Source organism: Canis lupus, chromosome 20 (genome assembly GCF_011100685.1).
Source record: "Canis lupus familiaris isolate Mischka breed German Shepherd chromosome 20, alternate assembly UU_Cfam_GSD_1.0, whole genome shotgun sequence".
In the NCBI taxonomy this organism is placed as follows: domain Eukaryota; kingdom Metazoa; phylum Chordata; class Mammalia; order Carnivora; family Canidae; genus Canis; species Canis lupus.
The window spans coordinates 49454166-49466436 of record NC_049241.1 but is presented as its reverse complement, the minus strand read 5'-3'; the positions used below and the strand labels follow the sequence as shown (position 1 = coordinate 49466436).

Below are 12271 nucleotides of genomic sequence, written 5' to 3'. Positions count from 1 at the left end.
GCCATCACTTCTCACCCGGATCAAGGCCGAGGCTTCCTCCCAGCCCTTGCTCCTGCCACAATCTAATCTACACGGCAGCTCCACAGATTTTATAAAATGCAGATTGGATAATTTCAGTCTCCAGCCCCCCCTCTGCTTCATCCACAGTGGCCTCCTTCCCACTTGGAGAACAGGCCAAGCATGTTCCAGCCCACGGCCTTTGCACTTGCTGCTCCTTCTGCCAGCAATGCTCTTCTCCCAGACACCCATCCTCACTTTCTTTGGATTTCGGTTGAAATGTCACCTCCTCGGAGTGGTCTTCTTTGGCCACCTGATCTAAAATGGCTCCCTTTTCTGCCACTCAGCTCCTTTGGCCCTCTTTTTGGCCTTCCTTAGAACACTCCTCATTATCTCAAAGGGTAAATTTATGTTCTAGTTAGCATCTGTGCCCTCATGCGAATGTCACTTGCACGAATGTCCAACACAGGCCTGAAAGAGGGAATGAGGCTGTCTGGGGTAGGCAAGTGCTAAGAGCTTAATATTTATTGTCTCATTTACTCAGTGGCTTCTTGTGACTCTTAGAATTTCCAACAGTTGACAGGATTTCTGTCATATCTGCGTAAGGACTGTACTATTATTTATCTAAAAACTTTTCTTAAGGTAACTCACTTGTTAATCACTAACCATACTTAGAAGGTAACAGTTAATAAAAGTTACAGTGAAAACAAAACAATGTCATAAGATCCTGCTGAAACAGTAGCCAGTATGAGGGTCCTCACAGCTTTATTAATTAGGAAGGGAGATTATCAAGAGTTAGAGACACATTATTACCATAGCAAGAGGCCTATGACTAGGTGAAGACTGAAATCTAAAAAGAGAAATGGAGAGATTCATTGTCATATTTAAATATCAGCGCTAAGTCACTTTGCTCACTGTTTCGGAGTTAGGAAAATTCTGCTTCTAGAAGAGAGACAAAGCTACAAATGTTCCCCATTTTGGGCCTCTGTTTACTGACACTCCGATCAAGACGTACTTAAAAAAATTTTATTTTTCTTTTAATAGTAGCACAGTTGCAGTTTTACATTTGTTTCTGGGGTTGTCTCTTCTAGCCTATGGCCTCCATGCGAGGGCAGAAACGAGTCCAGCAGGTGCTCTGCTAAGTGGTTTTTGTGAATGGATGATGCATTTGCAACTCTCCTTTGAGATCGCTTCTTTGATCCACTTTTGACGGATCGGGAAACTGAGGCCAGAGAGGATCGCCCTGCCGGAGAGCAAGCAGAGCCAGCTCTCGCCGTGCCCGCCGTCCGGAGATCCCCTCCCCTCTCCGCTGTGCCGGACCGGCGCCCCGCTGGGAAAGGGCAGGGCCCCAGAAGCAGCACCCAGACCGGTTTGCCGGGTTCCGGGAACCTGGGCGAGGTCCGCGCGTCCGAGACGGTGGAGACGCAGCTCTTGGCCAGGCGGGGCGAGGACGGGACTTGATCTTCGCGAGGAAATTTGAGTCCGGGGCCAGGCGCTCGGGGTCTGTAACTAGCCGCCGCGCGGGGCGGAGCCGTCTGGGTGTCAATCGCGGGCGGGGGCGGGACCCACGAGCCTCGCGCTCTCCTCCGCGCCCCACCCCTGCGCGCGGCACCGAGTGACTTCCAAGAACTCCCAGGGTCGCGTGCAGCCCGGGCCACGCCCCTCGCCCCCAAACTGGTCCCTTCTGGATCCCGCCCCGGCCCTGCGCACGTGGCCCCCCACCCCCGAGCTCTCCCCGGGGGTGCGGGGGAGGGACTTGGGGGGCCCGCGCCGGAAGGCGGAGGCCGCGGGCCCGCTCGCAATCAGGTAAATCGCGGAAAAAGTCGAAGGGGAAATGGGGATTGCCAGAGTTTGGGGCCCACGCCGTTCACCGTGGTCGTGGGGGCTGCTGGAACCCCCGTGTGCCCGGAGGAGCTCAGATCCACACCTTCCCCACCTGCGCCCAGAGTTGCTCTCACTAGGGTTCCTCTGTGTTTCCTGAGGCTCAGCCTAGGGCTAAGTTCCGCCCACTGCTGTGTTAAGGGGAGTTTGGGTCTCCCCACGTTTGTGTCCAGGTGAGCCGAGCCCAAGGCCTGAGGCCCTCCACCTACTTGTCCGGGCTTGAGACCTGCCCACGCCCACGCCCATGCCCACGCCCACCTCCCTGTCTGACCTTTTTTTTTTTTAAAGATTTTGTTTATTCGTGAGAGACAGAGAGGCAGAGACATCTGCAGACAGAGAAGCAGGCTCCCTGCGGGGAGCCCAATGCAGGCCCCGATCCCAAGACCCCGGGATCACGACCTGAGTCAAAGGCAGACGCTCAACCACTGAGCCACCCAGGCGTCCCCCTGCCTGACCCTTTTTAACGCAGCCCTTTTCAGCAGAAATATCCCTGGGCAGCCCCCACTCCGCCCCCTTTTTATTTCTCCAGCCTTCAAACGTGCGGGGCCGCAGCACATTGTTGACTCTGGGTTAAGAAAATGATCCCAACATTCACTGCCTCCCCTGCTCCCCCTCCCCCCACCCCCGTAACCCCTCAGCTCCTTCCTGCACCTAGGCGGCTCCCCTGGCCCCCTGGGGACCTGCCTTCCCCCCCTGCCACCGACTGGCACCAATTAATTTCCTCCTCAGCCGGTCCACCCACATCTGGTGGCCAGCTGCTCGCCCTCGCCCTGCCCGCCCCAGGGTCTCCCGGGGAATTGCTAACAGCTCCCCTCCTCCCTGCGCCCCTCAAGCCCTGACGCCCCACCAAAGCACACTCTCCCCCCCTCCCCCACCAGAGTCTGCTAATCGGAAAAAGCTGACAGTTAGGACCTGGAGAAGAGAAGATCTGAAATCAGAAGGAGGAGGGGTGGGGTGTGAAACTTTCTGAACCAGAGACGGGGGTGGGGTGGTGGCGTGGAGGGAGGGGGGAAGGCAAGAGCTTAAGTTGTACCTAAAGGCTCCAGATCAAAGTTTTCTGGCTTCCAGATGGGGACTGCAAGGAGGGCTGCCCCCACCCAGGGGCGGGCAAGGCTGAGCACCCCCCTTCCTCGGAAACCCCCTGAGACGAGGCGGCGGTGACAGCTGTGCCCCAGCCCGCGCCCGGCGGGCTTCCTTTTCCTGTGCTCACTCTCCCCGACAGGCTGGCCAGCAGCCTGGAGACACCGGTCAGGCCCTTTTGAAGGGGCTCCCCAGAGGGTCTTCCTGGATGAGGGGGAGGGGACTGGCTGAGAACAATGGGCTTCTGTAGCCGCAGGACGCCAGGCGCTTCCTGTTAACCCTTCCCTCGGGTTGCAGGGTTGCAGCTTCGGGGAGCATCTCAGAGGCCTGGACTGTGCAGGGGGACAGAGAGGGGATTGGCAAAGTAAGCAGACGTGCAACTCTTTTTCTCCTGTGGTGGGTTTTGTTTTCAAAAGTGATCAGAAACCGTGAGCTGAATGCAGACCTTACCTTCCTCGATGGACTCGCAGTCTGGTTCTTTGCTTTCTGCTGAGCTGAGGGGCTGTACAGCCTGGGGACAGGGAGAGGCCTCCTTTGGGAGAATCCACGCTCAGCAGTGAGGCCTCCCAGGATCTCTGGGGGTGGGCTTGGCTGGCCTGAGGGACCCAGGTGAATCCAAGATCCAGCTATGTTTGCTGGATTAGTTATGTTTCCTGCCAGATTAGCTGGAGGCCACACCCCCTGAGCGAGTCCTTGGGTGGTCTGGGCCTCAGTTTCCCTGTTTGGCAAGTTCTCCCATGAGCCTGAGAGGAGCACCGCCCAGAACGACCTGAGCTGGGGGTCTTGGAAACCTTTTGCTGTCCCTTGGAGCCCTAGGAAGCCACGCTGGGGAATTAGCTGCTCTGTTAATTGGAGGATTCGTGCAAAGTCCCTACTGTTTACAGAGCTAGCCTGAGAAGCTCCCCCTCAAGGGATTCTGTGAACCTCCATGAGCCTCTGAGGGCCCCTCGAGACTCAGCATCCGGCCCTGGAGGCTTTTGGGTAGTTACAGACCAGATAACATGCCCTGTTTTAAGAAGAGACTACATACATAGATGCCTCCCACCAGCCAGGTACTGTGCTTGGCTCCTCTCCCATATTCACTTACTCCTCGCTACAAGCCTAGGTCAGAATTAGACACTTTCCCTGGTTCCATTTTACAGATAAGAGAATTGAGGCACGGAGCAAATGTGTGTCTAGTAAAACAAAGTCCATTGTTTTTCTTTCTCTCCTGGATTGAGGTGGGGGTGGGCAGGGGTTAGGTAGCTTGTCCACACCACTGGACTGTTGCTTGTGTATATCCAGCAGCTTATCTTCCGTTCACCGATAAGGAAAGAGAACCCAGGGGTGTGAGAGTCACGTACCCCACATCTCACTGCCACCCCGGGCAGCCTTTTTCTCTCTCCTTCCATCCTCAGCAGAGGGCCCACCAGGTTTGCCCACCAAATGCCCTCTTTAGTTTTTAAGGGCCACTTGCTAGGTGACTTTGTACCACCTTTTCTCCCCCTTTGGACAGCGAGAACCTTCCCAAGGGCAAATATGTACACGCTCAACCCGAGGACTTGAGGAGGACAAAGTAGGTTTTGGGTTTTTTTTTTGGGGGGGGGGCCGTATTTTGTTTTTTAGGTTTTTTTTCCTGTTGTTTTTGATAATCAATATTTACTGAGCAAAACCAAACTTCTAGACTGGAAAGGCCCCCTTGCTGGTGTCTGGAACAGGAAGTGGCTCACTGCTTTTGCCTTTCAGACCGGAGGGCAGGCGGGGGAGGGCCTGCTGGAGGCCTAGCAGCTGGGGTTGGGGCTGCTCTGGGGTTTGGGCCCCAGGCCAGCCTACCGCCAACCAGCCTCCACCTGAGGCCCCCTTACCCCCCCTCCTTCTCTCCCATCTGTGGCCCGCCCTTCCGGAATGAACCTTGTCCTGGCTGCTGGCCACCAGGAAGGCAAAGCAAGCCTGCAATTACTCACTGCTGGGTCCCTGCAGGCTGCAGCTCTGGGCTCCTGGGGTGAGGGTGGGTGGTGCCTTGAGACCCTTTCCCTCTCAGGCTCCACATGGGGGTGGCGGCTGGAGTCTGCAGCACTGAGTTCCATGTAGCCTCCAGCCACCCTCGAACTCCCCACGGACACTGCCTTAGCAGCAGATCCTGGAATTTTCGCAGTGGTCTCCTGTCCTTTGGACAAGGCCTTCTTTTCTGAGTGGGGTGGGTGTGAAGCCGGTTCTGAGGCCAGCTGAGAAACGGGCTGCGAGAAGGGGCCTTCGCAGGGACCAGCAGAGCTCTCCTTTCAGCCCGGGGGCTTCTCCTCTCACTGCTTTGCTTTGCTTTGCTTCTGTGGCTGCTGTGAGACGAGGCTGCCCTTGGCAAGGGAGGGCCCTGAGGGACGCCGTGTGCATCAGCGGCCTCTTCTGTGTCTTCCAGTGCAGCCTGGGCCTCATCCTATTTGTCTGTGCCTCCTTCCTTTCTCCTCGGGCTTGTCCCGCTTTCTCCGGGCTCTCAGGCGGTCCACGCTCCCAGCAGTTCCACTGTCAGGCTGGGAAGGCCGGAGCCAGGATCCATCCCCAGGGCCCTGTCTCAAGCTTGGACCTGGGTTTCTGGTCAGAGGGGGAGAGTGGGCTCAGTCTCCTCAAACCAGGAATTCAGTCTAGGCTCTGTGGCTTCCATATACACAGACACACACCCCTGTACACACACAAACACACACACACACACACACACACACACACACACACACACGGCTCCTGAGCATTCTCTGCCCCTGATTGTCCTGGATTGGCCTTGTGTGCCTGTTCCCTCCTGTCAGTGACTTCCCCCTCTCCTTGCAGCTGGTCTTTACATTCTAGAAAGCTGGGAGGGGGCGGGGAAGTTCCTCAGAATGCTCCTGCCAGCCACACTCCAGGGTTGGCCAGGCCTCACGCACGCACAGAGCCATATGCTTCCCGCTTGGTGCTTGTGGCCAGCGTGAATCCTCCCTGAAACCTTCTCCTCAGCTCTCTTGCACCTGAGCCCATCCTGTTCCGTTGCCATGGCATCCACGGAACCCAGAAGCCAGATGGTCTTGTGTCCCCTAATGCCCCTTCCGGGCTCAGGCACTTTGAGCTCAGCAAGTTTCCTCAGCACCCCTCTGTCCTCAGCATGCGTCGAGGCTCTGTGCCCGGTGGCTCATCTTTTCCCCTGGTGACTCCTGAGTCAGGCAACAACAGCACTTGTCCAAATTCAGCTCATAGTGTCAGGTTTTTGTTTTCTGGTTTTGTTTTTAAAGTAAGCTTCACACTCAGGGCACCTGGATGGCTCAGTCTGTTAAGCGTCTGCCTTCAGCTCAGGTCTTGATCCTGAGGTCCTGGGATCGAGCCCCAGCATTGGGCTCCCTGCTCAGCGGGGAGCCTGCTTCTTCCTCTCCCTCTGCTGTGCCCCCTGCTTGTGTTCTCTCTCTCTTTCTGTTAAATAAATAAATAAAATCATAAAAAAAATAAAGTAAGCTCTACACAGCATAGGGCTTGAACTCACAATGCCAGGGGCCCCATGACAAGTGTCCGATTTGAATTCTAGTTTATGGGACCTGGAGCCTAAGGTCTTAAGAATGACAACAGGGGTGCCTGGCTGGCTCTGTCTGTAGGGCACACAACTCTTAAGCTCAGGGTCATGAGTTTGAATGCCACGTTGGACATAGAGATTACTTAAAAAAAAAAAAAAAGAATGACAGTGATCATAGAAACCAGTGCTTATTAGTTCAAGTACTTCACTCATGGAGTCTTCACCACGTGAGTTATTATGGCCTTCTCCTCATTTCACATTGAGGAAACTGAGGCTCCATGTGGGGAGATAACTTTCCTACTATTTACAGTCTTTATAGCTAAAAAGTACCATAGCCTGGATGTGAACCCAGGCATTTGGCAGTGTTTCTTGACTTTTACAGCTGGATGGTTCCCTGTGGTGGGGCTGCCTTGTGCATCAGCGGATGTTGGGCGTCAGTATTGGCCTCCCCCCCCACCCCCCCACCCCCCGCCAGGTACCAGCAGTGGTAGCAATAAAAAATATAGGTGTGGCTGACCGTTGGGGTGGAGTGGGTGAGGAGTAGGCTCACCACCGCCATCCACCGCCCTGCCTCTCCACACATGTCCCTCTGCAAAGCATCACTCTGTGTGTGTGTGTGTGTGTGAGTGTGTGTGTGTGGTGTGTCTTTTCCCAAGTATGGTATAGAGTATAGACTGCGGCCTTGGCTTGAGTCCTGGAGATGGAGGTGATTGGCAGGTCCTGGCATGTTGGGGCAGGTCAGCAGGGTCACCTTTCTAGGCCACATCCCTCTCCGGAGGGAGGGGTGCCAGCTCCTAGCCCCTGGTGGCTGGACTTGCCCAAGTGGTGGTGGCTTGAGCATCCACCAGTGCCCAGGTGGGTGGAGACAGGCAGCCCTTCCTTCCTGGTTCCCAGGGGTGGGCGGTGGCGGCGGCAGCTGCCCAGGACTCAGAGGGCGTGGGGAGCCCCGACCTGGCCTCTGGATTTACTGAGTGGGTGCCGGGGTGTGTGCTCTGAGACCCAAGGCCCTTGTGGGTGCGGAGGAGAAACCAGAGGCTAAAGTAGGTCTCCCCGCCCTCCTGCCTGCCACCCTGATGGCCCACCCAGCCCTGGCTGCATGCCAGGAATGCCGGCATGGTGACTCACAGAACTGCTGGGAGAAGCGCCTTGCAGGGTGGGGGGATCCCCCTCCTTCTCCGCTTTCCCAGCATCCCCATCACGACCAGGACCCTTGAGGCCACATCTCAGACTAGTCACACTGGCTCTCTCCCCCCTCCTCTTCCTCTCCCTGTGTGCCCCTCAACCTCCCAGCTGGAGTTTTGTTCTCCACATCATGCTAGGGCAGAAAGGCAGAAATGAACGTGGGGCCGTGGGGCGTGGAAATATCTCTGAGGTTGGAATATATTTAGGCCTGGACGAGAGAGTGTGCATGGTAGAGAGCAGACCTCAGCGTTGGCCTGGCCTGGCCTGGGCTGGGGGTGGGCGCCCGAGGAGTGAGGCCCCGGCCCTGAGCCAGTGCAGGAGGCTTCTATCTTCTCTCTCTCTCTCTCTCTCTTTTTTAAAGATTTTATTTATTCATGACACACACACACACACACACACACACACAGGCAGGCAGAGACACAGGCAGAGGGAGAAGTAGGTTCCATGCAGGGAGCCCGACATGGGACTTGATCCTGGGTCGCCAGGATCAGGCCCGGGTCTCCAGGGTCAGGCCCTGGGATGAAGACAGAGACGCTAAACTGCTGAGCCACCCGGGCTGCCCTCTTTCTTTCTCTTTCTTTTCTTTTCTTTTCTTTTCTTCTTTTCTTTTCTTTTCTTTTCTTTTGCTTTTTGGTGTCTTTTCGGGAGTGGCGTTCGGATTTGGTTGTTCTGGGGAGGGTATTGTCGGGTCGTGGAGGTTGAGTTTTTTCGGGCGTTCTTTGCTTTCTCTTTCTCTCTCTTTCTTTTCTTTTCTTTCTTTCCTTCCTTCCTTCCTTCCTTCCTTCCTTCCTTCCTTCCTTCCTTCCTTCCTTCCTTCTCTTTTTTTACATTTTATTTATTCATGAGAGACAAAGGCAGAGTCCTAGGCAGAGGGAGAAGCAGGCTCCCTGCAGGGAGCCCGATGTGGGACTCCATCCTGGGTCTCCAGAAACACACCCTGAGCCAAAGGCAGATACTCAACTGCTGAGCCACCCAGGTGTTCCCTGCCCTCTTCTCTTTCTTAAAGACAGAGCTTCCCAGTTTCCCAGGGGGAGAAAAGAGAAAGAGTGGGAGGAACCAGAGGAGGCTCTAGAAGAGCAGGCTTGCCCTGCACAGTGCCAGACAAGATCATTTACAGCTGAAAATCCTTGAGGCTCAGAGAGGTTAATTGACTTTCCTGAGGTTGCTCAGGAAAGAAGTAAAGGTACCAGGGTCTGCCTGCTGGCCAGCTGGCTGCCAAGACTGGCATGCTGTTGCCATTTGGATGCCTGCATCCGGGTATCCGTGGAGCAGCTCTGCCCGTGGCCTAGCCTGTCCAGAGGTACGACGTGTAGGAGAGCAAGCACACTGGACCAGGATCTCCCAGCCACAGCCTGCCGGCCATAGTCCCTTATCCTCTGCATGACCCTCAGCTTCAGAATGGTTTTTACAGTATTAAACAGATGAAAATGAAAGAAAAAAAATATTCCATGGAACATAAAAATCATATGAAATTAAGTTTAAGCAGGCATGACTTATGTGTATACAGTCATGCCCATTTATGTCCACATTGTCTATGGATTTTTTTTTAAAAATTGAGTTAAAATATACATACAAATTTTACCATCTTAACCATTTTTTATTTTATTTTATTTATTTATTTTTTAAATTTATGATAGTCACACACACAGAGAGAGAGAGAGGCAGAGACATAGGCAGAGGGAGAAGCAGGCTCCATGCACCGGGAGCCCGACATGGGACTCGATCCTGGGTCTCCAGGATCGCGCACTGGGCCAAAGGCAGGCGCTAAACCGCTGCGCCACCCAGGGATCCCCATCTTAATCATTTTTAAAAAGATTTTATATTACTTTAAATATTTTATTTATTTATTCATGAGACACACACACACACACACACACACATGAGGCAGAGACATAGGCAGAGGGAGAAGCAGGCTTCCTACAGGGAGCCCGATGTGGGACTCGATCCCAGGACCCTGGAATCATGACCTGAGCAGAAGGCAGATGCTCAACCACAGAGCCACCCAGGCACCCCTAAAATATTTTATTTTATTTGACAGAAAGAGAGTGCACAAGCTGGGGGAGTGGCAGGCAGAGGGAGAAGCAGAGTCTCCCCAGCAGGAACCCCGACATAGAGCTTGATCCCAGGATCCCGGGATCCTGGGATCATGACCTGAGCTGAAAGCAGATGCCCAACTGACTAAGCCACCCAGGAGCCCCCCCATTTTAACCATTTTTAAGTGTACAGATCAGTAGTATTTTTTTGTTTTTGTTTTTGTTTTTGTTTTTTTAATTTTTATTTATTTATGATAGTCACACAGAGAGAGAGAGGCAGAGACACAGGCAGAGGGAGAAGCAGGCTCCATGCACCAGGAGCCCGATGTGGGATTTGATCCCAGGTCTCCAGGATCGTGCCCTGGGCCAAAGGCAGGCGCCAAACCGCTGCGCCACCCAGGGATCCCTCTCTCTTTTTTTTAAAGATCTTATTTATTTGAGAGAGAGAGAGAGTGCCAACACACAAGCTGTGGAAGAGGCAGAGAAGAGGGAGAAGCAGACTCCCCACTAAGCGGGGAGCTCAATGTGGGACTCCATCCCAGGACCCTGGGATCATGACCCAAGCCGAAGACAGAAGCTCAACTGACTATGCCACCCAGACATCCCAGTAATTCTATTTTTTAATTTTTGGAGGCCCCGGCATACTGGTTTTCCGACAGTGCACAAGGGCTCCGATTTTTCCACATCCCACCAACACCTGTTTGGGGTTTTCAGATAGTAGCCATCCTGATGGGTGTGAGGTGGGGTCTGGCTGCTTCTGTCCTCTAGCAGCTGAATGCACTTGTTGTAAGAAAGACCCACAAAGCCAGACCTATTTCCTACCTGGCCCTTTACAGCAGTTGCCAGTCCCTGGACTGGACAGGTATGGGCAGACCCCCATTCTTGGAGACCTTGTTTTCTATTGGGGTGAGGGCACAGGCAGTGTCTAATAGTCTCGGGCACTGTAAGCCAAGTGAGATAAACACTGTGAAGAAGCATAATAGGGTTATGGGAGAAGGAGAGTGGTGGCTAGCGGAGGGAGGTGGTCAGAGAGCCTGTCACTGGGGGTACATTTGAATGTCTATTTTTTAATATTTTATTTATTTATTATTTATTCATGAGAGACAGAGACAGACAGACAGAGAGAGACAGAGACAGAGACACAAGCAGAGGGAGAAGCAGGCTCCATTCAGGGAGCCCGATGTGAGACTTGATCCTGGGTCTCCAGGATCACACACCCTAAGCCAAAGGTGTCGCTAAACTGCTGAGCCACCCGGGCTGCCCTGGGGGTACATTTGAATGCTCTGCTCCCCATCCCAGGCCAGGCGGCGAGGTGGCCTGTGTTTGTTACAAAGACCCCTCATCTGGTCCCTCCCGGCTAGTTTCTCCCGGGCAGCCCTGGGAGTACATGGGGGTCTTCAGGGACCCCTGTGTCTCTCCCCTAGTAGAGGCCTGGCCCCCAGTGGCTGCTGGCTCAGAAGGGTGCTGGCGTGTGTGGCCTCTGAGTGTGCTCGTGCCTGAGTGACATGTCTGAGGGTTCAGGGCAGCATCTCAGGGCAGGTTGACCTGGGGATTTGGAAGGTGGCAGATGGGGTAGGGAGAGGAAGGAGGCTGTCCCTGGCCAGTGACAGAGACTGAGGTGACCTGCCAGCCTCCTCCTAGTCACACTGGGCTGGCAGGCCAGATGCAGGGCCAGGCGTTTTGTTTGTCGAAGGGTTTGTCCCGTCCTGGTTCCTGTGCCTCTGTTTCCTCGGCACTCCCTCCCTCCCCATGGGCCGGAGCCCATGGCCATTGCACAGGCGGCCTCAGCCTGGCTGGTGATGCTGCCTTCACCCTATGGGCTGGCCTCACCCTCTGGGTTGTCTTGGGAGAACTAGCACCCTGTTCCTCCGTCCCCTTAGAGCTGGACTTAAAATTAGGGAGCTTTCCAGAAAGGCACTAGGGTCCCCAGAGTTCAGGAAGAAGGAGTCGATGTCCCTCCCTGTGTTTTGCTGGGCTCCCCTGACTTCGAATCCCCCGCCCCGCCCCCCGAGCCCTCCAGCTGATGCACTTGAGGTTCTCACCTTAGCCAGACAGCCTCTCTGTCCACAAAAACTGCTATGCTGCTGAGGAAAGAGGAAAGCTCCACCTAAACATTGATTCATCAATTGCTTGATTCATTCATTTATTTCATTTGCTGAGCTTGTTGTGCACTCCGTGAAGAACTGGGTGCAGAGCTGGCCTGCCATCGCAGTGTCCTAGCTCTACTGTTAAGTAAAAACTCAAGTCACCAGACCCTAAGGAATTCAAAACCGTTATTCAGACAAATCCCTCTATGCCCGTGTTTGTTGTAGCATGAATCACAGTTGTCAAGAGGCCCATCAGTGAATGGATGGAGGGTGCCTGACTGGCTCTGTCGGTGGGGCATGCAACTCTTGATCTCAGGGTTGAGTCAAGCCCCACATTGAGTGTAGAGATTACTTAAAAATCAAATCTAGGGCACCTGAGTGGCTCAGTCCGTTAAGCCTGTGACTCTTGATCTCAACTGAGGTCATGATCTGAGGGTATGGGACTGAGCCCTGTGTTAGCTCTGCCCTCAGCATGGAGTCTGGTTGAGATTCTCTCTCTCTCCCTC

At 54.3% G+C, this 12271-nt stretch overlaps 1 protein-coding gene across 1 annotated transcript; it reads right to left on the bottom strand.

The window, feature by feature from the left end:
* Positions 1-744: 744 nt before the first annotated feature.
* Positions 745-7022, bottom strand: LOC106560092 (translation initiation factor IF-2-like). Its single transcript, XM_038565379.1, has 4 exons — positions 6981-7022; positions 3409-3849; positions 2912-3290; positions 745-1506 (listed from the first exon to the last, which is right to left on the bottom strand). The coding sequence occupies exons 1-4, from the start codon at positions 7020-7022 to the stop codon at positions 1136-1138; spliced, it is 1233 nt and encodes a 410-aa protein (XP_038421307.1). The 3' UTR covers positions 745-1135.
* Between the last annotated feature and the right edge of the window lie 5249 nt (positions 7023-12271).